Genomic DNA, 26,765 nt, shown 5'->3' with positions numbered 1-26,765 from the left:
ATTCACACAATAACAAAAAAAATTAAAGAAAAGAATGAGAAGGCTGAACGAGATCGTATCACACGTTTTTTTTTTTTTTTTGGCCTAAAGTAATTTATGTGTGAGCGACTTTAGAAAGGCAAAAAATAAAAATAATATCAACCCCCACCGATGGTTTTATAGAATATATTTTATAACACTTAAAGGATTTACCTTTTACCATCTCTCTAATAGTTTTCTTCATCCAGCTGTAGCTCACATTACATCCCTAATAGATTAAAATCAGACGGGTTTGAACACAACTGATTCATACAGCGGGACGTCCGCTATCCCTCAGGGCCACTCTGTGTCTGTTCCTTAAAATCCCACTCAGATCATCTTTGATCTATTATAAGCATGTTTCCAGTGGTCTTTTAAGTATGTTTATGCCACTTTTGGCTAAAATAAAATAAAAACATGAATTTTTTTTCTAGGACATAGTTTCTGCAGAGCGGCAGGAGTTCATCTGAAATTCACCTCCAAGTTGTGATTCAATTAAATTTGAATAAAGTAGTACTACGGGCTTAACTTTCTCTAATATATGTCCTCATCACCATAAGAACATGTTAAAAACATAATTTTCATCAGAGTGTTTTTAAGACAAACGTTGGTTTGGTCCAGCACGCTAACACTAAACTAACTCTGCATTACCAAGAATTTGTATTTGGTTCTTTATTAAATATTGTTAATACTTTAAACTGATTTCTTCTTCTTCTTTTTGCTTTCTTTTTTTTTTTCTTCTCCAAAAAGTAAAAACAGGGTGCAACAACTGTAGTTCTTTATTTTAACCATTGTCTGTATAACCAATGGACATCTCAACCCCTCTCCTCTCGAGTTCCAAGTAGTAAGTACCTGCTGGTTCCAAGAAGCCAAAACCACGTAGAGTTCTACTCAGAAATATATAGTTATTATTCAGTCATTCTTCAGAATAACAAGTTATTTAAGTTACAAATTGACCAATCAGATGCCTCAGTTAAAGTATGAGGTGCCCATTTGATTGACAGATTCTCCTGAGCTCACTTGCAGTGTAAAGGGTGTCAACTTCAAACAAGCTCATTCATGATTGGTGACTGTAGTTCCCCTAAAAACGTGACTCAGACCGACTGGGACCAATCACTGTCGACAGGTTTCAAAATGGCGGCTGATGACTGGGAAGCCGCGGTGATCGCCTCGTTTCACGGGGCGAGGCTTTTTCTATGGGTGACGTGAATACCGTATTTTGTCCAGTAAAATTAATATATGTCTATGATTTTAACCAATTAATCCATTTTTTTACGTTTTTTTTTTTTCTTAATAAAAGCTTGTTGTTAAAACAAAAAATAAAGCTTAAAAAAAAGATGTATCCTGAAGAATTTCCCTGAAATGACTGTGGTTTCTCTGAGAGGACACAGCCTTACTGTTCACACCAGCAAATTTTAAAACTGCTCTTCCTCGAGCATCTTTCTTTTTATTGTGTCAGAAAGCACAGAGCAGGAAGGAGGGTTAGATTAGATCAGACGGTTTCTATAAAGGCACAAGCATGTGAATATTCCCCTTCTGCTGGGGAGGCGGCTGGGGGGGTCCTGAGGAACGCTGGAAAGGACTTGAAAACAGGGGTGGGGTTTACATTAAGAACCATGCAATAAATTTAAAAACAACGCGACTTTTCCAAAAGCCCAAAAGCATGTGTTCATCTTGATTTCAAAGTTCTGCTCCAGCGTGCAAACTAGAACTCACGCCTGCATGCTTTGAGTTTTTGTCTCATAAAACGGCTAATTATGATTGCAAGTGCAAAGCGGTCATGTGAGATACCAATGACCTAGCATCAGCAATCTGCTGGCAGCCTTGTCTGAGATGTGTTCCAGCTGAATGTCAGGCACACCCTGATGCTTTGGTGCGCCTGTCAACAGGGCCACAGCGGGTTACTCTGGTCTATGTATATCAGCCTTGTACAGTCAAAGGACACACTTCCTTTAATGTCTTCTGCTAAAGATAAAGTGTTTCACATCTCCTCTCAGCCCCGTGGAAAGAATTTGAGCCAGCCTTTCTCTACTGGAAATCAAAACAGACCTCTTTGGTGGAACGCTACACCCCCCTACACACATACAAACACAACACAGGAAAGAAGAAGAAGATCGAGCACATGAAGGGTTAGAGAGGAATCCGAGGTCCTCATTGCTTTCCCGTGATTCCCTTCAATGCTTCGGTCAAACACTGCATCCATACACAGTGGAAAAGTGACTCCTTTGTAATCTAAACACAGACTTTAAAATAAACACAGCACTGTTACTAGCTAGCAAAACAAAGTACATGAGAGGAGTTCGCTTAGAAGATTTTAAAAGTTTTTAATTATACAACTTTTTTACAAGAAGTCACAGAAAACAGAAGTTAATAAAAAAAACTTACCATTATGAGAGGATTTCTTATCGGACACTTTCCTCAGAGATGACCCCAAGGCATCAGACGGAACCCGAGGACTCTCAACATATTTGGGCTTCCTGATCGGACCTGCCAGCCGACAGAAAACACACAAAAAAAAGAAAACAAATGAGCGAGCGTGACCGACAGAGAGACGCGCTAAAGAGGAGAGAATGAGGGAGAATGAAGAGACTTCTCACATGAATAAAACCATCCAGATGGGGGCTGAAGATGACACTCAGCTGTGTCTTAGTTAGACGAGCCTGGCTGCACACTGTGGAAAAAAAAAAAAAAAAAAAAAACTCCCTCGCGCTCTGGAAAAACGCTCCTTACACCGATAACACTGAAAACACGAGATGCAGTCTGCATCCGGTAAAACACCACAGTGGGAATGTAAACTACGGCAGGAAACCACAACAATAAGACTCTTAGCAAAATAAAAACCCAGCTAACCTTGCAGAAGCAAGAGCTGATATACAGACACTATTTCTGTGTGCCACGCTGGGGGTATGCCCTTCTATTTTTTGCACTTACATCATATGGATAGATTGAGGTTCAGGTGTTCTGAGGGGGGGGGCTGATCTAGGACGGTGGTAACGTCCTCTGAGGAACAGCTTTTTGTTTAGTGAGGACTTCTCGGATGAGTGCGCCACTTCCTCTTAGAGTTGAGAAACACTATGTGTTGACCCCTGAGAACGTTTTTAATTAGTTTAAACAAAAATGTCTCTGATTTTCACAACTGTTCCTGCTTCTACCTTAGAGTTTTTTTTTTTTTTTAGAAAAAGTTCATTTTGTGGACTAAAAAAAGGATTATTTAACTTTGCTTTTAAGGGAGTTATTTATACTGCAAGATGGACAGTAGTCTAAATATTAAACCGTGAATCCAAACACCTTCCCAGCAACTAGCCACATACTGAAAGTTCTCTACTAGAGCTCATACTTTCCCTGACCCACACAAAACTCCAGAAAATAAATCTGAAATGAGAAGCGTCTGTATAGTTTAAAACTGGATATCCATTAAAAAAATAATAAAAAACATAGCCTGCTTTTTTCACATACACCACACTAGTAAGTGATGTCTGAATTCCTTCACTACTTAGTGTGTTTGCAGTTTTGTAGAGCTGTCTGAATCTACAAATCCAAAATCCAGTACTCTAGAAATTGGCAGAAGTGAGCATCAGTGCTCACTAATTTAGTGAGTATACACCACAATGCATTGGGTTTAAATGATTTTTCACGTGAAAAAAATGTAATTTCCTCCTCAGAATACAGTGGATTTATAAATAGTCATTGTACAATGTTCATATTTATTAGGTTTTTAATTCAGGAAATTGATGGTGTCATAAAATCTTTGAATTCAGATATTTATGATCAAATATCTTCCTTTTTAACTCCAGTAATAATGTAAGGCAGAGATGGAGAGCTGAGAAAGACCTTTACAGTAATGCGGTTGATAAACAGACACTACCACCTCATTTTAGAACAAAATTATCTACTTTACAGGGCCTATATCGTGCAAAATCAACTTTTTTTTTTACTTTTATGAGTATTGTATTGTTAGTTCCTCAGGAAAAACATCCCTTAAGTGATATTTGGGTCCTTTCACGCATCTCTGAGCATTCCTCTAAAACTCTGCTCTCAGAACACCAGCCCCTCCCAATTCACAAAAAGTGTGTCTTCACATTGTGACATCACAGTGGGAATAGCCCCTTCCAAAAAAGGCTAACGCACACACAAACACCCATCCGCAAAATGCTTTCATTTTATATGCGTATCAATCTTTGCAAAAGTTCAGGTCTTATTTTTATTTCATGGATGAAACACAAACACGCTGCCAAGGCTGGCTTTAGGACAGGGGTGCCCAAATCCAGGCCTCGAGGGTTGGCTTCCTGCTGGTTTTCCAGAAACCCTGCCTTATCTGCTGTTAATTACCTGGATCAGGTGTGTTTGGCCAATGGTTGGAAAACATTTGGGGACCCCTGCTCTAGAATGACGTCATGAAATGGGCGGCACCTGCAAGGAGCTAAAGGCGGTACCTCAGAAATCAAGGTGTCTTATGAAAAGAGCTCACAAAAACAACTCATATTTCATAAAAAATGTGTTCTTTAGTGTGCCAAAGGTAATATATGATCATATATATGGACATAGTTTACTCTGAAAGGCTTAAGATAGCATGATATAGACCCTTTAATCTTGTAACTTTGCTGCAGTGCCATCTATGAATTTTTAATTTGAAATGTTTAGAAATGAAAGAAAAAATAGGTAATCACTAAGAAAAAAAATCTGTATAACGGAATTAGCTTTTTTTAAAAGGAGAAAAGTTGATTTTTTACAGCATTATTGGGTCAGAAATCAGGTTTTTAAACCATAGCACGAAAGTAGAAATGTTTACATATAAAACCTAATGTTATTTGAGAGATATATCCATAAACTAATGAAAACATGAGAAAGATCAAACACGGATGTCAGGGACTACCTATTAGTTTAACATGTCACATGGGGCCAATTAAAGTAGAGCTACAGAGATAGTGAAATCCATTTGTAGGACGGTAGTTCAGGTAACTATCAGATTGTTTATTTAAATAAAAATAAGAGCTTATGTCCTAAATTCATGTCTAGATGACAAATATGTAAAACAAATATATTTAAAAAAAGAAAAGCAAACCGCTGTCAGGGTTAATTATTGCCACTTCTGAGGGTTGATTCAGTCATAAGGTAAAACGGCTTCAAGCAAGACTCTGACATCTGAAAACCAGGCGAGACTTGAAGGAGTTTCTTCAGCATTTAAAATCTAATTTCAAAATTTAAAAAGGGTGCCATTACTGCTCGGCTCTTACAGATGACAGCACCGACGGAGGAGCAATTGCAGTTTATTACAGCCATGAAAAGGTCACCGAAATGGAGGAGTCAAACGCATTACCCATGAAGGACGATGAAAGGCGGCCAGACATGACATGTACACCTAAATTGATCACACCTAGCCTCCTAACACCTGAATGCAAACACATTTATATGCTTAATAACTGATGTAGAATTTCAAAAATTATGAAGTATGTGAGGGTAAGACGGAAAATAATGGAATATTAGGAACATACTTTACACAGAGGGATCTAATTTGAGTCGCTGCTTATTAAATTCAAGTTATTGGAAGCAGCAGCACCAAAAAACACAAAGACATAAATCCTTCGCTTCTCACCTTGAGGATATTCAGTAAGTCTGAGGTGATATGCGTTTATGGGATGAAAAGGAAGCAGACAGAAGGTTGCAGAGAAGATGATGGTTTAAAAGTTATGCAGCTACTCAATCGAGACTGCAGAGGACTCGCTGGTATTCACACTCGAGAGTCAGGTATCCATAACCAGCATGCCATCAGTCAACACACATACACACATACCTCTCACCAACAACTTACAAAATCCAGACAAAGCCAGTGAAAGGGAGGCTTGTTCACGGTCAGGAAGTGATCAAGGAACTTTCCCCAACATTCTTGAAGATGGACTCTGACTTTTTCACATTTGCACTCGTCAATGAGACACTGTGTAGTCTTTGTGCGAGCAGGGAGAATGAATGCAGCTTCACAATGACGGTCTTTATGCTCCAAAATGTGCTAATGAGGCTAAAAGTACAAATGAAAATATTCAAGCACTAAAGGTTATAGATGAGAGTGCTATTCTGAACTCTGCATGACAAACCACTTTAAATCTAACTGCTCGTTTAAAATAAAGGATAAAAAGCTTTATATCTACGCAGAAAATGTATTTTAAAATAAACCGGAGTAAGTGTGATGACATTTTGTGAATTTTTAACTACAAACTCATTTAGTCCCATCATCAACAGATTAGTAACAGCCGGGGTTGTGATTTCTGCTCAGCGTCTTATTTTCTGAAAGCAATAAATCTCTTATACAAGCTTCATTAAACAACATACTGATTCAGTTATTTGTTCTTTACATTCTGAGGCAATGTAGATAAAAAAAAAGACTCTTCTTCCTTTATAATTTATAGAGAATCGTCTTCAAGTAGAAATGGGTTGGGCTGGAATCTAGATACATTTTTACCACACAGTATTGAACCAAAGCCAGTAGAGAAATCTGCACTCTTTTTGAAGTATTGCTCTTTAGCCCGGCATTGTGTGACAACCCATAATTCTTTATTCGGTCCTTTGAATTGGTGTTTTATTTTACATATATTTTACTTATAATTATGCTCACTTACATCCACCTGAATTTTAAAAAATGCTTTATTTGCTCAATGCTTGAGAAAACACTAAGTTAATTAATCAGTTTGTGTTTAAAATACAAGGTGTGAAAGTATATTGCACAACATACTGTATGGTCAAAAGGTAATGAGGAATTGCGTTTACAGAAAATGTGAAATTGGTGAATAGAAAGTGAAAGAGACCTTGGACCTTCACAAGATATTTTTCAACATAGCTAGAAGAAAAGCATCAATATTTCATTAAAGCTGTGTTATAGTGGTAAATCTGAGCGCTGGCTCAAACAGAGCTCACCTAAGAGGCTAGAGCTGGCTTTGAAGACTTTCTACCCTCTGTTATGCTGCTGCTGTGGATTAATGATGCAAATCCTCATCTACAGCATGTTTGTTATTTGCAATGTCCCTGAACTTTCACATTCCATTCACTTAAAGCTTTAACTAACGAATGACCTGTCGTTTTGCCAACTATAGGTTTGTTAAAGCAGCCTATAGTGTAAGTAAAGCTAAATTTAACCTCTGATCTACAATCAAAATCTCGCAATAGCAAAACAAACAGAAACTTTATTATGGCACTACGTTAGAAAGCTTCTATTTATGAGTAGCCGCTGCCAACAAGCAGTGAAATTCATGATCTTATCAGCTCTCAAGCATACAAAAACAATGCTGTTAAGAGCTAACGAGCCAAAAAATGTAAGAAATGTTAGATTTTGACAAGTTGGGAGTGAAGCTGATAGAGCAACCAGCCGAAAGACATCTGGGCTGTGGTCACCTCATCTGTAGAAGTTTCTTAAGTCCTTTCTAAACAGGAACACATGTCAAGACAGTAAAACCTGCTCTGTGTTGAACGGGATCAATGAATGAGTCACACACACACACAAAGCCAAACGCAAGAATCAAAGTCAAAACCAATTAACTGGTTTTTATATACAAAACAATCTTCAAACGTTTGCCCCACTGCGCGACCGCACCATAAAGCAATTAAAATGCACAGTCCATGACATGCATAAAGTGATTTTATTACCATTTACATGCTGGTCCAGCAGCAAAGCAGAAACAGGGAGGACTCGCATCAAGAGTGAACCGTCTATGCTTTGATTCATGAAAGGAAAAAACACTGTTGAACAGCGAATCAACTACACCTCAAAACCCCTCGAGTGGAATAGGTTGTGGCAAACCTGGTATGCTTACAGTGCATGTTCAACCACAGAGCACATTTTTTTTCCCACTAAGAAACAAGCTGTGCAGCTCTGGGAGCATCATAGATCCTCTATAACCCACTGCAACCAGTGGAGGTCACTGTGTGCATGCCCAGGAGAATCCACACGCACTGAGAAATACACAAAACGCTTTTTTCTACAAGTTCCATTGACTTATGAAAGCTTTTTGTTTGTGGATTCATGGTTGACTTGCACCATGTTGGGGGAGGTAAAACAGGTAGGCTTAAAGGGTTGCACTCATACCAGGGGTGCCCTTGGGGGAGTCTAAACAGACAGTAATGTGTGAGTGCTGCTCAACACATGTCAGGGTGCTGCGATTCATGGTTAAACTCCCGGCTTAGCTGATCAAAGCCAACGGCACTCAACGCCATCAGACTGTGTGGCTCGGGCATCCGTCACACTCCTAATTAGTTAAATGTTTTCCTGTTGTCCCTTGTGAAGTTTTCAAGAAAAGAGCAACCGCTAAGTTGGAGGATTGTGAACTTTGACAGATTATCCAATGCTTGTGGAAATGAACCCCAGCCACAAAATGAGAGGAACTCCCCCTATAAGAGACATCATGACTGGAATTAAGAGGGCCGATCAAAGATCTGTAATTTTCAGAAAAATATGAATAGATAAATATCAATGACTGCTTCATAAAACCTTATGTCACGTGAAAAAAAAAAAAAAAAACAACTTCTCCAAAGTCTTGTTTTAGCCACTGAGAGTCAATGCTCCATACTAGGGCTCATTTAATACAAAAGTATGAGATAGGTACAAGAACAATAACCACACTAAATGTCCCATGAGGTTAAATGAAAACCATCACAGATTGAATGGTAAAGCCATTTTAGACCTGAAGACTTAACTGTATGTCAACAAAGTCTTCACTCCATCTAATTGCTGAGAGTTGAAAAAAATGTATCTCCAGTAGAGTTATCACTAAACCTTAACACCATTGTGTGTGTGTGTGTTTTTTCCTCTTTTTGTCTTTTTGTATCAAGTTGACTAGTGTTTCCACGTAACCATTTACCACCAATGTATTGTAGAAATTCTAGTATCAAGTGAAGCAAAAGATTAGCGGCAGCTTAACAAAAAAATACATAAAAGTACTATATTATGATACTTGTTGAGTTCATCAGAGTTAGGACATTCTGTGCTGCGTGTCCACGAACTCAAGGTGTGAACAGTTCTCATGTAAGTTCTCACGGTTACCTGTGAAGACATCATTGGAAAGAAAGACCCTCCCCCAACCTTTCTCCTATCTGTTGACCCTCCCCCCTATGTTGTCAGTCATTTTTCCCCCTCTTCCATGCTGTCAGAACAAGCGGGAATACTCTTTTAATGAGTGTTACCCTCCCCCAATCCCAAGAGCCCTTTTCACCTTCATAAACCTTGCCTCATCTCTATATCTCCCCTGCTCTCTTTATGTCCATGTTTAATCAATTGCCCATTTCTTTAACTCAACTGTCAATACAAAGACAATTAACTAAATCATTAATGATAATGAAAACATTTTTAATAATCTAAATTTCTGACAAAAACTCAAAGAATTTTCTTTTGTTAAGTGAAAATACAAAACTGTCTAAATCAATAGTCTTTCATATATACAAAAAAACAAAAATTTGTGGATCAAATCAGTCTCTCAACGTCTCTTCAACCTATCGTCCCACTAATGCAGATCAAAGCTCTAACTGCTCTAAACAGTGACTTGATGGCCAACAGATGAGTGCCACATGTGAGTGGGGCCATGTTGACCACTTAAAGGATTTCTCTCCTCTTTGCCAAGTCTCCAGAGAACAAAGACTCAGGTTGAGACAAGTTCAGTTACAAAAGGTGCCCCCGTCTTTGAAGCCCTGCACAGCTGGTGACAATGTTCACAACGTGCTGGATGTTAGAAATCCTGGACTTGCGCACAAGCCCACTGGAGGTGCAAATTCACTATGAAGATGAAGAGATTCATTTCTTGAGGCAGAATTAAAAGGAGAAAAGCGACCCTGCAGAGTTTTGAAGGTTGATGTAATTACAAATTAGTCAGTTCATCAAAATATGTTGGAATAATGAAAAAAACAAATGTTGGAATATGCAACAGGAGTAAATTAGGGAAAAGAAAAAAACAGAAACAATCTAGATGTAAAAAAAAACCTAATGATTAATTTATAGAGAAAGCCCATTAAACAGGTTAAACCTGTTTTTCTATCCAGATTTGTTTCCTGAAAAATATCCCATTACTCAATGTTTTGTTGCATTCTAAGACGGTCTTCTTGTTACATTGGGAACATGGGTGTTTGGCAATGATGAGGCAATGTCTAAGGATAAATAGGGTTTATTAAAAACAACAACAACAAAAAATCTTGATTAACTGAAGTAAAACTTCATTAACGCAATTCTTTTATAATACATCAAATTTCATTGAAACAAGTTCTTGTACTTTTTTCCAGCCAAAGAAAGCATTTCTGTGAGTTTTTAATCTAAACTTTTTTTATGAAGGAAAGTTTGTCCTTTATATATAACAGAGCACAACTTTTTCAAAATATATATTTTATTCAAATCATAAATCAAATCAATTTGACTTAATTCAGTGTTTAAGCAATGATAAAAAATATGTGTAAAAATTTGTGTCAAATGCTGCAAATCACCCACTCAAAACTTAAAAAATGAATTAAAAGTCAACTTTTGAAAAGAAGTACCTGGAGATCTCTTGCTGGGACGTAAAGGCATCATGTGAGATTGACGTGGCAGCAGAGGTGAGGACGGCAGAGACATGGAGACTCCTTTGCTAAACCCCAGCATGAAAACATCATCTCGTGCATTTAGGTGACCACTGCTGGACTCTTCAGGTGGAAATCTTCTTTGAGCACTGTGGCTGGGAACTTCACCTGTTGAGGAGATCACATTTACTTCAAAACGAGAAGAGCAAGAAGCGACATGAGCTCAGCCAGAGGCCTCATATTTTCATTAAAATTTAGACCTTGACTGTAAAACAGAATACGCCAACTAAAGTGAGGCTTTCCGTCACTGTAATGGATAGGTTTAGCAAAAGAAAAAACAAAAAAAAAACAGTAACTCAGGAAGGAAAGTGAGCCGAGACTTTCTGTTAATTTATCTTGTATACTCAAAGCTTTCACAATAAAGCTTTACATCCATACTGAGTTAATCGGTTGAGTTCAGGAGTCTGCAATCTTTAACACTTGAAGAGTGATTCTCACTGAGTACAACCCAGTAGGAGCCACAGAGCCTTATAGAAAAAGAAAGAATTGCTTTTCATATCAATGTCATTGTTATTAATATGGGGGGAAAATAATATTTTGGCTATTATTAAACAAAGAAAAATAGCTTTTTTTCCAGAGTTTTTTTTTTTTTTTGAAAGGTTGACTTCCTTTCAAAATAAAAGATTCTGTGCCACATGGGATCCTCTCATTGCAGCAAATATTGTAAAATGTAATAAGTGATAAAATAGGATGAAAAAAAACAAGACCGTTTATTTTTCAATAGGTGCACGTCAGCCATAAATTTGTATACCAAACTAACTTAAATTAAATCAAAGATAAGTGACCCTTATGTATTTTTTGGACCATAAGTTAGACTTAAATCCTTTAAATTTCCCAAAAAAGAGAGCTCACCTTATGTTTGTATGAATTCAGGTTTTGGATACTGACCTCAAACAGTTTTTCTGTGGTACAGAGCTCTCAAAAATCTTAAAAAATTTTTTTTGTTGATTATGATAAACTTAAAATTGTTGAGTGGTGTGGAGTGGAGTGAAACAAATGAATAAAGTTGAACTTATTCGACTGTTTTGTTTCGCTTGATGTGCGTTATTGTCCAAAATATTTGCTACTTTTTAAAATAAAAAAACAAAATCTTTAACCAAATTAAAAGGAAATGTCTTTGTATTTTTAGTAAATCTAAAATATTAGTCATTCAACCTATTATACTTTTGACAAAGATTGTTTTGTTTCAGTTTTAAGCTGCAATTCAAAAGGGCACCATGGTGAAAAACTGCTTCAAAACATTAAATTAATAAACCTATAAAAGTTATTCGTAAAAAAAATAAACTCATGAGAATGTAGATGGATCAAACATGGACCTTATTTGAGGTAAGAATTTGTTTTGGAAAAGCTGATAAGCCTGTAAATCAAAAAGGTTCTGTGTAGTTTTGGAGAATGTTTTCACAATGGTCCACAACAACACCCACTTAACCAACTCCGCTGTTAATCTCATTCCATTATGCCTGACACCTAAACAAGATTTCAAAGCACTTCCTTCTTCCTCCCTCTGCAGCCTCAGATTTACAAACAACCTGAAACTGTAACAGATTACTCCACTTTTGTTGGCACAGGATTAATGGCCTCAGATTTAACTCCCTTACACATATGACGTCCATATGACCGGAACAATTCAGACAGAGGATGGAAGCTGAACTATGTGGAAACCTCGGAGAATCACACTTGAGCTCAGGCTGATATTATTTGTAAGTTTTTGACTCCTCATGCAGAGTATCTAGCTCATATCCAGAAAGCAGCAGTAGCGTAATATAAGAGCAAAAATTACTCAAAGAAATGCACAATCCAAACAATCAGTGCAGGATGCATCCATGATCATCAGTTGCAGAGAACAAAGCAGTTCTGAAGCCCAAACTGAATTTATATATCAAGAAAGCAAATAGAAATGTGTTTAGGTTCTTATAGGAAGGTAGCTCACAACCCCCGCTTGATTATACAAGACATAATTAGTTTAGCCTCAAGGATGACAAAAAATAAATAAATAAATAAATAAAATTGAAAGTTCATTACTCAATCAGAATTGCCTCCTTCATATTTGCGTCTGACATCCGTCTCTCCACAACGCAATGAACGTGGACAATGTAAACTAAGTGACAGTCACAAGACAGACACCCCACTCAACAGAAATGCACTGCTGACCAGTGCAAATGTAAGGTCTGTCTCATGCACTTGTATGGAGGTTGAGTCTTACAGGTGCTGCAAGTTTTTGGTTGTCCGGGCATGTGGAAGGTCATAGACAGGATCAGCTGCATTGTAAGGGGAGCATAGGTGTGTCTTTGAGTTCTCTTGAGGCTTGTAGGGCCATCTCAAGGGACGTACCATAGTTGTGCATGTGGTAAGTGTATTGCGTCTGCGTCACACCATCTTCACCCTTACTTACCCTTACGCGTTGCTTAAGTGTTTGCTGTGACCTGTCACCTGAAGCATTCTTGTAGAAAAAAGTGTGCAAGCATGTTTTCACTCTAAGGGCTCACCGAGTGGTCAAAGACATGATATTTCCTGCAGTGTCTCCTAAAGGCCCCATACAGGTTTGGCCATTTTTCATCCACAGACAGCCAGTATCCACCCGTAAGGGAGGTTGTGACTAAGGCCTTAATCCTCAAAAGAGTTCACTTTGATGAAGACCCGTTGACCGGTTATTTGGAGACAGGCTTAAGATTTTTCCTATTGATCTTCTACGAATTTCTAAGATTCTTTCAGAAACTGTCAAACTTTTCCCCAACCCAAGTCCCATAGTCTGTACTGTCCCTCCTAATGAGAGAACTGACAATTTTTGTTGCCTCTGCCATTTGGCATATGACTTTTTATAGACACATATTATGAATCTGAAAGTTTGGACAGAAGCTAAAATAAGTCTTGGATTTTTATTAAGAGTACAAACAAAATGCTGTTGATTGTGAAATAACACTCTGAAAGTTTATTCCTTTCCCTGTCTGATCAGAAGGTGTGTAAACATACTAACCAGTAAACCCTAACTTTTGATAGTGTTTTGTTTTTTTGAGTGAAAGCTCAAAGTATGTCAGACCAAAGCATGAAGGATAATTAGATGGCATCCCTCCCACCTGCAATGTGAACAAGGTCGTCCCAGCTCACATCAATTAAAATGCATGATGAAAGTGCACAGAGAGCTACTGGTCTGTTTGAGGCAGCTGTGTGAATTATACAATCAATGAATAAATGCAGTAATTTGAGAACATTGACGAAAACACACAGCAAAGCATTTATTTTTATTTTAGATTGAATGATCATGAACACCGACAGAAAAAGATTTGTCCAGTACAGGGGACATAAATACTGTTGACTGTTGGTGGCAGGGAAAAGTAAAACAGATATAAATCTGGGAAAAACAAGGCTTTTAATGTGTATTTAAACCTGGGGTCACGGGCATGTGAACATTTCCCATGCCTCTACGATACATGAGAAGGACAGCAAGCCAGTGGAGCAAATAAGAGTGGCATTGACCATTAAGCACAGATGCTATCTAGCTCACTAAATACACTGCCTGGATATTTCTTGTTGGCATTTCAAGTATTTCATGGGAAAAATGACTTTCAGGTGTGGGTTATCTTTATCAGGTCTCTGGTGAAACCATCACTTTCACTCTCAGTTTGTTAATCAGTCAGTGATTGTTGCTGCCAAAACCAACAGTATTGGTGCTGACGGTACAAAAACATCACCACGACGGGGTGCTAATCACAGATTAGATCATCAGAAAATGTTTATCCCACCTGCAAAATGCCTTACTTTATTAGAATTTCAGAAATATTTCCCAGATGTCTTCTCATATGCTGTAAATTACTTTACCAGCCTTCTTTCCTAGCAGGGCTCACGGGACATTAATGTTTTCTGCAGAATCATTTTTTTCCAGTCATCACAGCTTTGAGAAAAAAAAAACACATTTGAATTTTCAAACTACAGAAAGCATGTCTTACTTAGCAAGTTGCACAGACGATGCGTCAGTAGACCTAAAATCATAACTGCAAATGTGGTGAACCACAGCATGGACAATTAGCTTTGGGTACATTTTCAAGACTTCAGCATATTAGTGATGGCTCCAGTCTAATGCTGCATGACGTTTTCAGGGGGAAAATAACATTACTCAAGGATTAAATGCAAAATAGACGAGCTACTATTAGCCACCGTGAGCATCCGTCAACTCTTTTTCAGCTTGTCGTACTGCTGGGGTAATCACAAACAGAGACCCATTTCCTGCACACCTCCATCTCCCCAGAGCAACACAGAGCTGTTCGCTGTTTCAAAGGCTCCCGGACAAACAGGAATGCCAGATACAGGAAGCTAGGAAGATTTAAATGACACCTCAGTGAGCCTGCAGACATGGAAAAACCTGAGAGTGAGCCAGCAAGGGGAAGGAGCTGGGGTCACCTTGACCTGCCTCGGACATACTTCACCCCTGAGACAAGACTTCTGGGAGTCACTAAGGGATTGCATAACAGAACTTTTCAACTTCAGATACATCTATGTCAGAATGAATTTTTGACTGATGGATTTATATAGTATAGAATAAAGCAAAAATCAAACCTTTCTATTGAAAATTCATTTATGAAAATCCCCAAATAAACAAGCAAATGTACCAACAACAAAAAAAATAAACTACTAAAAGGGGCAACCGTTTTCTTTTTTTTTTTTTAGAAACCTCAGAGACACTTGAAACTACATTCTGACCCATCGGTCAACCTCAAAGAAACGCATCGGTCTGCAAAAGATCTTTGGGGACTTGCAATCCGCAGCATCGTTTTACCTCCTAAATTGTATGCCTTTAAACTCTAAAACAACACACAACTGTCATGGGTGGTGTAAGTGTGCAAGCAGGTCACTGGGGTTTTTTCAAGAGGGCACCCTCAACAATTGGTGTTAGGTTGAATTAAGCTCATGAAATGGGGAGAAGGCTCAACAGAGTGTTCCAGTGTCCTAGAGGCACTCCCTTTTTGTCTGAACCCATACCCTCAGCTCTATAAACCCACATGGCTAATCAGCCAGGAACAAGCAATCACAACTAATTAACCCTAATGATTATCCGGGTAGATGCTGGTCTACAAGATAGAGACAGGGAAAAGCAAAGATAGGAAGAAAATGAATGAAAAAGTAGACATCCTCAACAATTGAAATCCGGATTAAACTAAATGATCCCCAACTAGGTAGAGCTTATTGGCAATGCTGGATTCCGCAAGAAATTAGAAAGAGAAGAGGCAGCTATGATATCAACTAGCAAGAAGCAATCCAGCACCAACAACTTCCACAGAATCCAAAAACCAGTTGGACATTTTTTGTTAACCACCATCAGTAAATGCCACCAAATAAACAAATTACAGTTTGATTAACTGGTAAAGTTAGTAAAGCTACACAGCTTGGAGCCTCTTCTCCAGAAGCTTTGTATTGTGACTGCAGATGGGTTTAAACCAAAGCCACCACACCAACACTGCACCTGTCCAACAATATCTCTATGTCCATTACTGCATGACCCTTCTGAAACGCCTGCAGAAACTTGTACTCAACAAAACTATACCTTTGGTTGTTTTGAGGTCATTTCTAGACATGCGTTACCACTTAGATTGCTTGTTACTTGGACCTCCACTCTGCCTCTTTCTTTCTCTTCTTAAGCAGTGAGGCAGCCCGGGCCACTTTCAAATGCAAACTCTAATCATTATCTCCAACTTCTCTACTTTTTTATAGGAGTGTCATGGACTATTTATGGCCACAATAAGCTTGGAATCCCTATATGGTTTTAGTTTGCCTTCCCATACAGTCTATGTACTTACATTTTAGGTTGGCAAACTGCTCTGTCATTAATACTGAGATCTTACCCCCTCAAGCTATAAGCCAGAGAGAAAAAAACGATATGTGATATACAAAATTCCATATCACCCAGCCCCACTTTCTAATAGATGTTTGTATCATCTGGGATATGTTATCCATTCAAACAGAACCTCAGATGTGACAAAACACCATTTGAAATACTTGTGGAATTTTGTAGCTTAACTTCATCCTGGCCAACTGTAAATTTGAATTGAACTTCTTTATCAGCCTTCTGGTTTATATTGCTGAGGTTGTTATTGTTGTCATATCATAGCTGTAAATTCTAGAGGGAAGTGGTAGCTCTGCAAACTGAAACCCTTCTCCCCCTAAAATCTACTTTAAAGCTCTAATAATAATGACAATTGTTAACATAGAAACTGTAATGCAATGAACCCGACCTCCAACTCCTAACAGTCTGTTGTAAATTCAGATGTTCTAAAGCAAAAATTACTGTCATGGAAAAATACTTTCAAAAACCCACTCACTGTGCTTGGCACTTGACAATATTCCAAAGTTTCCCACAGCTAACTTATGTGGTATTGAGACAAATGTATTTGCTAAATCTAGGAAAAGTACATGTAGATCTCACTTGTCAAACTTTGCTGAGTGGATTTAATGCTAGATCATGCGTGTGTGCTTAAGAAAAGTCAGTTATTCCAACTTTTTGACTAGATGTATCAATCTCCTACTACTTTGCAGGAGAAAATCTTCAGGAGATGGTTCTAAACTGCCCTAAATTGGCAGTCTCTCCCTTTTGGAAAGGCGGCTTCTTTTGACTTTTTTTTTTATTTGTTTGTTTGTTTTACAGAGCTTGGTGGTTTAACTGACGTGTTGATGGAAAAGACAGTTGTCTGGCTGGTTGTCAAATTCTGTGGAATGTGTTAAACTGGGTTTCCTCTTGCTAGCTGACGCCTAAGCTGGTGTGCTAAATCTGCTTTCTTCAGCTTCTTCTCTTCTTCTTGTGCAGACTGGCATTGCTACTAAGCCTAAACCAGCTGGGGAGAGTATATTAAACGGTGCCTCTTTTTAATGTACTGTGAAAAAGTCAACACCAAAGTGGCCTCTCCTATAAACCATCTCCTACCAGTTTCTCCTAAGACTTTATGTTCTCTGCCAACAAAATGGAAAAAAAGATGTTAAAATAAAAAAAGTTTGTTCTCTTAAAAGGCTAATAATAACTCACTCAAATATTGAAGAGAGTCTATTTTAACAAAGTCTTCTGGGTTTCACAGTGGTAGCTGCCAGCAGGCTGTTAATTTGAAGCAGGCAGTGGCCAATACACGTTGCCGGCATGGTGTATGTTAAAGAGATTAGGTTGTAATTTTGGTAGTTGGTTCAAAAAACATGAGCTGCCACATAAAAGGTTGTCATCCAAGTGCTGGTGAATGAGGAGCAGTGTGTCATGGTGACTGCGCTGCCATCTGACCAATACTATAATATGCAGATGGACACCAGGACGCAAACTTGCCAGGGCTATTTCAGTTCCTTTCCGAAAGCCTGGCTGGGACAAGCCCTGCAATTTCAGCCCATGCTGTGGTCGAGGAAATCAGTTCTTTCTAATTACGCAGCGCTGGCCCACTATGATGTTAAAATGATTACAGTCCCTTACATGCTCTTTCCTCTTCATCAAAGTGAAGGTCCTAAGGCCAAGAGGAACCAATAAAAACATTTTAGTGCCATTTCAAGAGATACAAATTACCAATAAGATACAGATCAATTATTTACTCAGACCCATCTAGGTTACGTGCTTATAAATATAAACTATGTCATAAAAATAGACAAATGAAGCAGATTTGAATCATTTCTGCTTCGAATTTTATATAATATTATATTCAACAATAAATTTACTTTAAAAATGATCTAGCACATAGTTCTGAATAATCAAGTTCTTATCTTGAACACCTAATATTTACATGGTTCTAAGACTATTCTGTATTCTCTCAAAAGTAGAAGAGACTATGTTTTCAGCTATCACTGTATATTTATGCTGGCATGTTTGACCTTGATTCCTCCAAACTAGGTTTTATTTCCTCCGGTAGTCTGCTTTGTTTGGCCTGTGTGAAAGCTTACTTAACTCTAGTGCAGATCTAAAAAAAAAAAAAAAAACGCCGTCATGGCCTCATGGTAGAGTGTTTGCCCTGAGACCGAAAGGTCATTGGTTTAAATCTGTGGTCAAGTCATATCAAATCCTCTTAAAAATAATGGGTCCCAGTGCCTCCCTCTTTGACACCCAACATTAAGTGGTAGGGTTGGAGGAGTAAAACTAACAAATGGCTCCCAAGCATGGGCTGTGACTGCAGCCTACCCATCAGGGGATGGGTCAAATGTAGGGAACAATGCAACTTCAACTTGTTTTTATTCCCTTACACCCTTCCTGGTCAGAAAATAGTTTGTGAAATACCAACACCAAATAAACAGTTACAGTTTTCTAAGACATTTTGATCAGCTGTAGTCTAGTTTGCTAACAATTATTTGTGTTTAAAGGTAAATAAAATCAAATAATTACATTTACAATTTACAGTCATTGCTAATACAGATATTGACACGGTTGATGGCTGGTATGGCTTACCTAGAGACCTTTAAAGAAAAAAATGTCCAACATTTGTAAGAACTCATAACACTATTGACTTTAGAGTTTACCAGCCAGATTCTGCATGTTTTGTTTGACAGATTATGGATTGCCTTGTTGGCAAATTTCAAGTAAACACTCATCGTCAGACCAGAAAGACCCCTTTGTTGTCATGTTTGGATGACATTTGTCCTCACCTGAACAGTCACATACTCTCAGTTGTATCCACACAGGACTGGTAAAAACAGCAATTGACACTGCGCTGTCTTTTGTGCCCAATAATAATTATTCTTGCGTACAGGGAATGGTGCCGTGGCCACCTCTGCAAGCAAGCCAGGCGTTTCATGCAGGCAAATATTCCATACTAGACTGGCACAGAACAAGAGGAATGCTGTAAGTAGGCTCCAAGACCCCTTTCTAGTGGATCTGCTTTCTGCTTCAGTTCAGACTCTTTTTCAACCTTTACGGCTTTATTTAAAACCTTGAACTTTTCTTTGTTACAAAGTTAAAAACTCAGGGTTAGCATCAGTGACCCAAAGCTTTTAGTCATGCTACTGTAGAGCTGGACCGCCATGAGTCATCCTATGAAACCAAGACTCTTTCCTCGAACTCTAGTCTCCCTGAATGTTTGTGCTGGAGGTTTCTCCCTATTGGAAGCCAAATGCTCCTCTAGTGCCCCTCTGCTTTTAATCTAAAATAAAATGAATGGATTATATAAAACTTGATTTTTTCTATGTTAAGTATCTTAAGGCTGTAATTTCTCACATTAGAAACGGAAATAAACACAAATTCATAACTAATATTTATCTAGGAAAAAGTGTTGCCTCTTTACAAAGTCTTCCATAATACACAGTAAAATAAGGAAGATTTATACTGCAATACAGAGTTTAGTTTTGATCCTGACAGCATGCTAGGAGCTGTTGACACAGCTGAATCTGCTGAAGTGTCTTCCATGGGTGTAAATCTGGAAAGTTCCTTTCTCCTCTCAAGTAAAGCTGTGCAGAGGAATTTTATCTGTTAGTCCTTCTGAGGGAATGCAGTGCCCCTCTGAAGATACAGGATCTAAAATAGGCAATAGGTTCATAGCACCTTGTTGCCAGGAAAAATATTGTCGGTGCAACAGAAATTACAAAGAAAATACAATCTGACCAACGAGAATCCTATCAGCATATTGGATTATCTCCCAAAAGAGCTATGGAAAAACAAACACTGAGCCACATCAGCTTGCCACAAGTTTTGAAGAAATACATGAAGGACTGCAATTAATGCAGATTCTTCCAATCAAAACACAAAGCACGATGTCCACGGGGCAGCGCAACAAAGAGGAGAATTCTTTCGCTACACTGAGTGCCAATGAGGATTTCCTGTGTACTTCGAAGGCCAGCGAGACAGTTTCACAAAAGCTGTCATGGTTAACATGCAAAAACCCACAGAGAGAAGAGACATCCCGACAAGGACAAACAATACAGAGTGGGGGAGGGTTCTCAGTGTAAGTCATCCAAAATGACCAAGAAGAGAGACTAAAACGTGAACACATTCCAAACTTTTCCACTATAAAATTTCCATTAAGTTTTTTTGTAAAGGCAGATCCGTGTAATCAAAGGGAGAAACACTATGAAGATACAAAAGCTTTTCCCATGAGGCTTTAAATTTAATTAGGACTTCTTTAGTCACACAGGGTTGCCATAGAAACAGTCAAAATACCACGCCAGGCAGCTTTACAAAAGACTGTAAACTCCAGATAATGTAAGTAACAAAGAAAGCTATGTTAATTCTGCACACAAAATTTAATATCGTTTGCAATTATCATGTTATAAGACCATTCCGACTCAGATTTAATCTTGATAGTTTTAAGAAAAATAACGTTTTTGGCTTTGGTAGTATATGAAGAGATAAGAACCCTTAACCTAATTTTTAAGCTTTTCTTTTAAGACACAAGAACTACTCTGTACCTCTATTGAAAATCAATATTTCTTTTGCCTTTTTTAAACTTGAAATAACTGAAGAAGACTGTCAATCTCTCGTTCTAAAGTACAGCTCTGCAGTAGTCTGAGCTGTGGAATGCCTTTCCCTTTGGCCCCAGGGGAAGACTCACTGGCAGGGAGGTGTGTGTGTCTAGGGATAGGAAACAAGAGGAGGTGAAGGGTAGCACTGACCAGGCACCAAGACTTCTCACTCTTTATAAATTAGCACTTTAGGCACAGTAAAAGCTACACAACAGATTTTAGTTGTCAATTTATCTGGGCTTCCTAAAACGTATGCCTGTTAAAATGTTTGGCAATTTTTGCAAAGGATAACCAAATATTTTTCTGTTGGTTTGTACTTTTTTATATTTGGTGTGTTGCTATGCAGCTTGTAGACATATTCTTGTCGTGCGACACATAACAAAATTTGAAAAGCTGTTTTTAGTATCCAAAATTCCCAAGCAGCTGACTTAGTATTGCGATACACATATCACAATACAATACATATGCTGATACAGCCCAAGAAAGTACCAGAGATACTTTTTTTATTTTCATTTGACTTGGAAAAAACTTTATTTGAATACTAATACATTTACCACAAAAATAAAATGGTTTAAAAAATATGTAATGATCAGAACATTAAGAATTATAATTGTATCTCGTGTTTCCTCACTCTTATCCATCAGGTTGCTGAATCAGAAATTTCATTCATGCGCTTTGTGCAGCTCTGGTCTGGTCTCACTTGTTTTTCGATGTGCCAGAGTACAGAAATTTGCGTTTTTAAACTGTAGCAATACCAACTTCGCACACCTTTATGATTTAGTACTTATCCTTGGTTAAAACTGAGTTGTAAATGTCTCATATCACTATGTAAAAACAGCAACTGTGAGGCTCACGAGTTCACATTAGGTTCACATCTATCTCGCGAGATCTCATTGGGTGTAGAGCTGCTCAAAGAGACTCAGTTTGCTGTGCTGCCAAGTAGCAGTCAGGGGTTTCACTGGAAAACAAAAGTGTCATGTACGTGCTAAAATGGCAGCATTTTAAATCGATACAAGTATTGCCAAATGAAGTATCATGATATTTTACCAAAATAGTATTTTCTTACGCCCCTATCTATGGTGCTCCTTTACAAGGAAAATTCTATAAAAAGCTCAAGTTATTGGACACTGAAGGTAACAACGGGAACTGTTAAAAGCAGATTTACCAGGACCAGAATGCAACCAACTGGATTAATTGCTGTTGCTACACTTCATATCGACATGAAAGGTAAATATCTCTCTACAAATGATGCCTATTCTCTGTAAATTGAAGACTTGACATGTAGTCTGCATTGTAATTGTATTGCTAAACCGTATATTATCTAAAAGTTTTAAGTGTGAGAATAAATGTTCAACCATTGGGTTTGTAAGAGACCGCCTTCAGAAAAACAGAAGACCCTCTTGGTTTTCTTTATTATGAAAAAGAAAATACCCAAACTGTAGACTTCTGGGTGTTAACAAAATCTAAGGTTTTATGGACTTCACAAGAAGGGTATGACAAACTAGTAGGTTTAACCTTGTATCTGGTCAAAAGTTAAACAAAACATGCTTCCTTCACTGAGGAAATGACAAAGTGATTGCTATCACTGAAACACAGGTGCATTATAGCCTTTGGAACTATAAAAATCTCATATGGGATTTAAATTGCGTTAATTACAACAATGTCCTCTACAAGCCATAGACACATCTGTTAAAGCTTAAGGACAGACGAATGACTCGGGGGCGCGTCTGCATATTGATTTTAACAAAGTGAACATAATATGTAGGGGCCTCACTGAGCTACTTTGACTATTTTAACAGAAGATATTCTCTAGATTTTAAAATTCTGTGAATTTTAATTAATAAAGAATGAATCAAACAGCTTGGAAAAGTGTGACCCATTTTGATGAAAGTTCAGTGTGGTCTTTGGTTGTGTGTTGCCATGGATATGTGGACAAATGAAAGATTTGGGTTGCCATTAACACAGACCATTAAGCAGAGCTCTCTCTGGGGCCAGGTGAGGTCATGAGAATACCGCTAACCTCTGGGCAACAGCCTGTTCTGCAATGTTAAATGGGCAAGGATGCAGTACAAAGGCTGTCCACCAAATCCTCCTAAAGAATCTAATCCTATAAGTAAACATGGAGCGCTGAACTGTTGTAGCTCTGTTCAAACTCTGGAAATTTTGCTATGTAATGCAGCATCAATAAAAGGGGAATGTGCTGTCTATACTTCTGAAGGGAAAAGTGGAATTAGAACAGCAAATATAATATCTTGTCAACACCAAAAAGATGTCTCATGCTGAGGAACCACAATGTGGTGTGAAATGATTCCCATTCTCAACTGGCTCTTTAAATTTGAAAACCTATAGTTTCTACCTAAAGGCTGAACTGAAAATGGTCCACTTAAGGTAACAAAGATGGAAATGTGAAGAGGGAACACTTTGTCCAAAGTGACCCCTTCAGCAATCAGCGCAATCCCCCCAAATCTTTAATGGCCGGGCACAAAGAAGTTGGGGTCATTAGTTCAACCTGTCTGAAGTCAGCCTGAACTAAGGAAGACATTCTGCAAACCCAACTGCCCCCAAAAAATGCTTTGAGTAAACCTAAAGACAGCAAACCAGGATTAAAAGGAGGGACGGGTGGACTAAAGATCCAAGACTGAACAAAGATCGTACAGTTAAAAGCTAGAAATGTTCATAGATGGTGGCCAAAAGATAGACATATAAAATAAAAAAACAGGCAACCGAGACGGTTGTAAAAATAACCCTAAAAAAACTATATGTCTCACAGGTGACAAGAGAAAGAAATCATTTACATAAAAAGTCACGTAAATAATATAGAAAACAATTCAAGGAATGTCTCTGGTCTGTAAAGTCAGGGTAAATTAGAAAAACCTGAGGTCACTTCACCTCTACAGCCAATAAGCACCCATGAGTCCTGCTATTAGTCCTTAAAAACAACAATAACACACTGGAATGTTTTTCTTCTTTTTAAAGTTAGATGATTGCCACTTGAGGATCAAGCTACTGATGGTGGATTTGAAGACGTTTCTAATGAGCTGACAACGACATCAATGACGTGTGAATTCCTTTACTACTCACTAGATCACATGCGTCAAAGTCAAGGCCCGGGGGTCGGATCCGGCCCTCCAGGTTATTATATCTGGCCCTCCAGATCATTCTTTTTTATTCTTATTAATGGCCTGATCTTATCTTGCGCTCTTTCTAACTTATATATTTTTATGGAGAATAAAATGCTGAAAATTATTTAAGGTTTAAGTTGATTTATTTTGAAATAATATCCCTGCTTGTTTTTATTCTAATACTCTGTGAAAATGTATTTTGGGCATAGTGAATGACTTCCTGTTGTTAAAAAAATGTAAAAAAAAATAATCCAAAGACAAAACCAAAATTTAGGGAAATCCAAAGTTTTTAAATTATTATGGGATGGCTAAAGAACCATCGGCTTGGCGTCAATTTTGTGGTAAAGTGTTACGCTATAGAGCGACTTATTGTCTGTTCCATCACATTAGAATTACTTCTATGCAATAGTCTTTATTTTTGCAGAACTGATACCAGTTTTATGTAAACTATTCAGTTTCTTAGGCTACAACACCCTTTTTATTGTGACAGTAAATTAAGCTAGCTATATGCATTTCCTTCCATTTTAACTAAAAATACCACATTTTTTCTTTTTTATAGATCACATAAACAGTAATTTACCCTGCCATTGACATGATGATGGCAGGAGTGACCACTGGTTCATGAGTTCAAGACAATAGCTGTAAGCTCAGAAATATTCTTCTGTGGTTGGTATATGTGTCGACCTGACAAGTCCCTTTATTCACTCTTTTCTAACCTCACTCCAGACTCATGTTTAAACGTTCTTTCAGTCTGTGACTAAAACAGCAGTGTCCGATTTTAACCTGTGGTTCATGTTTCCGTCTGTCTTTGTACAAGTCTGGTATTATTGCTCTTTTAAATGTGCGACGGTGTCCTTGAGTGACAGAAAAAAAGAGACCATAAAAAAAAGACTCCAAAAAAAAAAAAAAAAGAGAAACTAGTCTGAATTATGTCATTTGAATGTGGCAAATTAATGTTGTTTTTTTTTGCTTTATCGTGCTGCAGAGACAGTACTGTCATAACGCACGATGACCTTGTGCTTCTCAGATCATTAAAGTAACTTATGATCCAATTTTTATTGTTTTTCGTCATGCTCAAGCTCTTATTTTCCAATCTATATTTTTTAAATGGTGTTTCGTCCATCTATATTCAAAGATAAAAAGGTTTGGAATCAAAGTTTTAAAAAAGATAAGAGCAACACCTGCTTCTGCCTCCTGAACTCCTTGTGGACAAACTGGCTCACCATCTGTTGAATACCACAAACTGATTTAGGTCCTGGGTTCAATCAACTAATCTGCGCTTGATCTTAAAGGCAACAAATCTCTCTGAAAAAAGAAAGTGCTTTTCTTTTTTTTTCTTTTCTTAGCCTTCATTTAGGCTGTTTAAAATGCATACCTGGTGTCTCTTTTATGATTTATTTCACAGCACCTGCACTATGTTGTTATATTTGTTGTCTAAGGATACTTGTATAGAACAACTCAAATATTTAATATTATTACTGCAATACTCAAAAGCAGCGTTAAGTAAGAAAAAACAATAGAATTAATTTGGGCTTTTTTTTTGTTTTTGAGCTTTGACTTTAAAAATAAGAAAATATTTTTTTTATTGTAGAAAACTATAATTTTTGGACATAAAGAAATTACAGGGGAGTACTAAATTTAAAAATAGATATAGGGAAGTTGGATTTTTAGATTATGTTTTTCCTGTCGGCATGTAAATGCTGCATAATATGCCTGGAATGGGATCAGAAAACGATTAGCGTCGTAGCCTTTACTCTTAGAAGTCTTTGTTCATGCGATTGCAAAATACTAAGTGCTGAAAGTTTGTTGTAAACCTTTAAACACAAGCAAAATCTAACACTGGACACCCAGGTTCATTACTTTTCCCAAGAGCTCTTACTTTGTCTTTCATTTAGAAAGAGGGAGTGTAATGTGGATACACCTGAGGTTTGTGGACGTGTGTATGTGTGTGTGTTTGCACATAAGTGTGCACGAGTGAAAGATGTGGTTAGAGCTACGCCCTGCTAATCGTTGCCTGCTGGCTGCACAGTGCTTTGATAGCCATGTAGGTCTGAGCACTGAATGGTCCCCTTTGTAAATCAGGTGCATTCTTTATCCACCTTTATAAGCCCTACTATAACTGTCTGGGCATGAAAATCCATCTAAACACAACTGGGAGCAAAAGCACCAAACATGGGCCAAAAAACTCACCAAGAACCTTGTAATACAGTGTTACTTTAATGGAAAACGGAAAACGGACGCTGGTTAGTGTTTTTATGGAGTGACCAGAGCCGCAAAAATACACAAGTTATTTTTCAGGAAGTGTTTTTCTGAAACCTCCCAGGGAGGTGTCACAGCAGAGACTATGAGTAATAGATGGAGGATTTCTTCAGTTAGTGATGTCAGGTTCTTTCGAAAATGTTTAAAAAATCTCTTTAGCTTTATGATCTGATAAAAATGGAAATTCATGCAAGTCTTTTCAGCACACGTAAATATTTAACAGTCTAGACAGACCCAGGTGTCAAAATAACTCAAATGAAACTCTTTTCTAGTTCAATAACTTATAATAGAAATTCAAATATGCATACTAATCCCATTTCCTAGTTTCAAAAACATCCTTTTCAAAAGTGAGCTTGTTGAGTATTTCAGTTTTCAACACATGTC

The 26,765-nt window shown here is 37.8% G+C and overlaps 1 protein-coding gene across 3 annotated transcripts in view; it reads right to left on the bottom strand.

Annotated features, from left to right (window-relative positions):
* tanc1b (tetratricopeptide repeat, ankyrin repeat and coiled-coil containing 1b) overlaps positions 1 to 26,765 on the bottom strand; it is a 109,209-nt gene that overhangs the window by 65,639 nt on the left and 16,805 nt on the right. For all 3 annotated transcript variants that reach the window (XM_024286421.2, XM_024286423.2, XM_036209548.1), the window contains 2 exons: positions 10,519 to 10,707; positions 2,404 to 2,505 (listed from right to left, as the gene is read on the bottom strand). In XM_024286421.2, coding sequence (XP_024142189.1) covers positions 2,404 to 2,505; positions 10,519 to 10,707 — 291 coding nt within the window. The remainder of the gene's footprint in view (positions 1 to 2,403; positions 2,506 to 10,518; positions 10,708 to 26,765) is intronic.

Source organism: Oryzias melastigma, linkage group LG21 (genome assembly GCF_002922805.2).
Source record: "Oryzias melastigma strain HK-1 linkage group LG21, ASM292280v2, whole genome shotgun sequence".
Classification (NCBI taxonomy): domain Eukaryota; kingdom Metazoa; phylum Chordata; class Actinopteri; order Beloniformes; family Adrianichthyidae; genus Oryzias; species Oryzias melastigma.
Note: the sequence above shows the minus strand (reverse complement) of the source record. Positions and strands in the feature narration are given on the sequence as shown.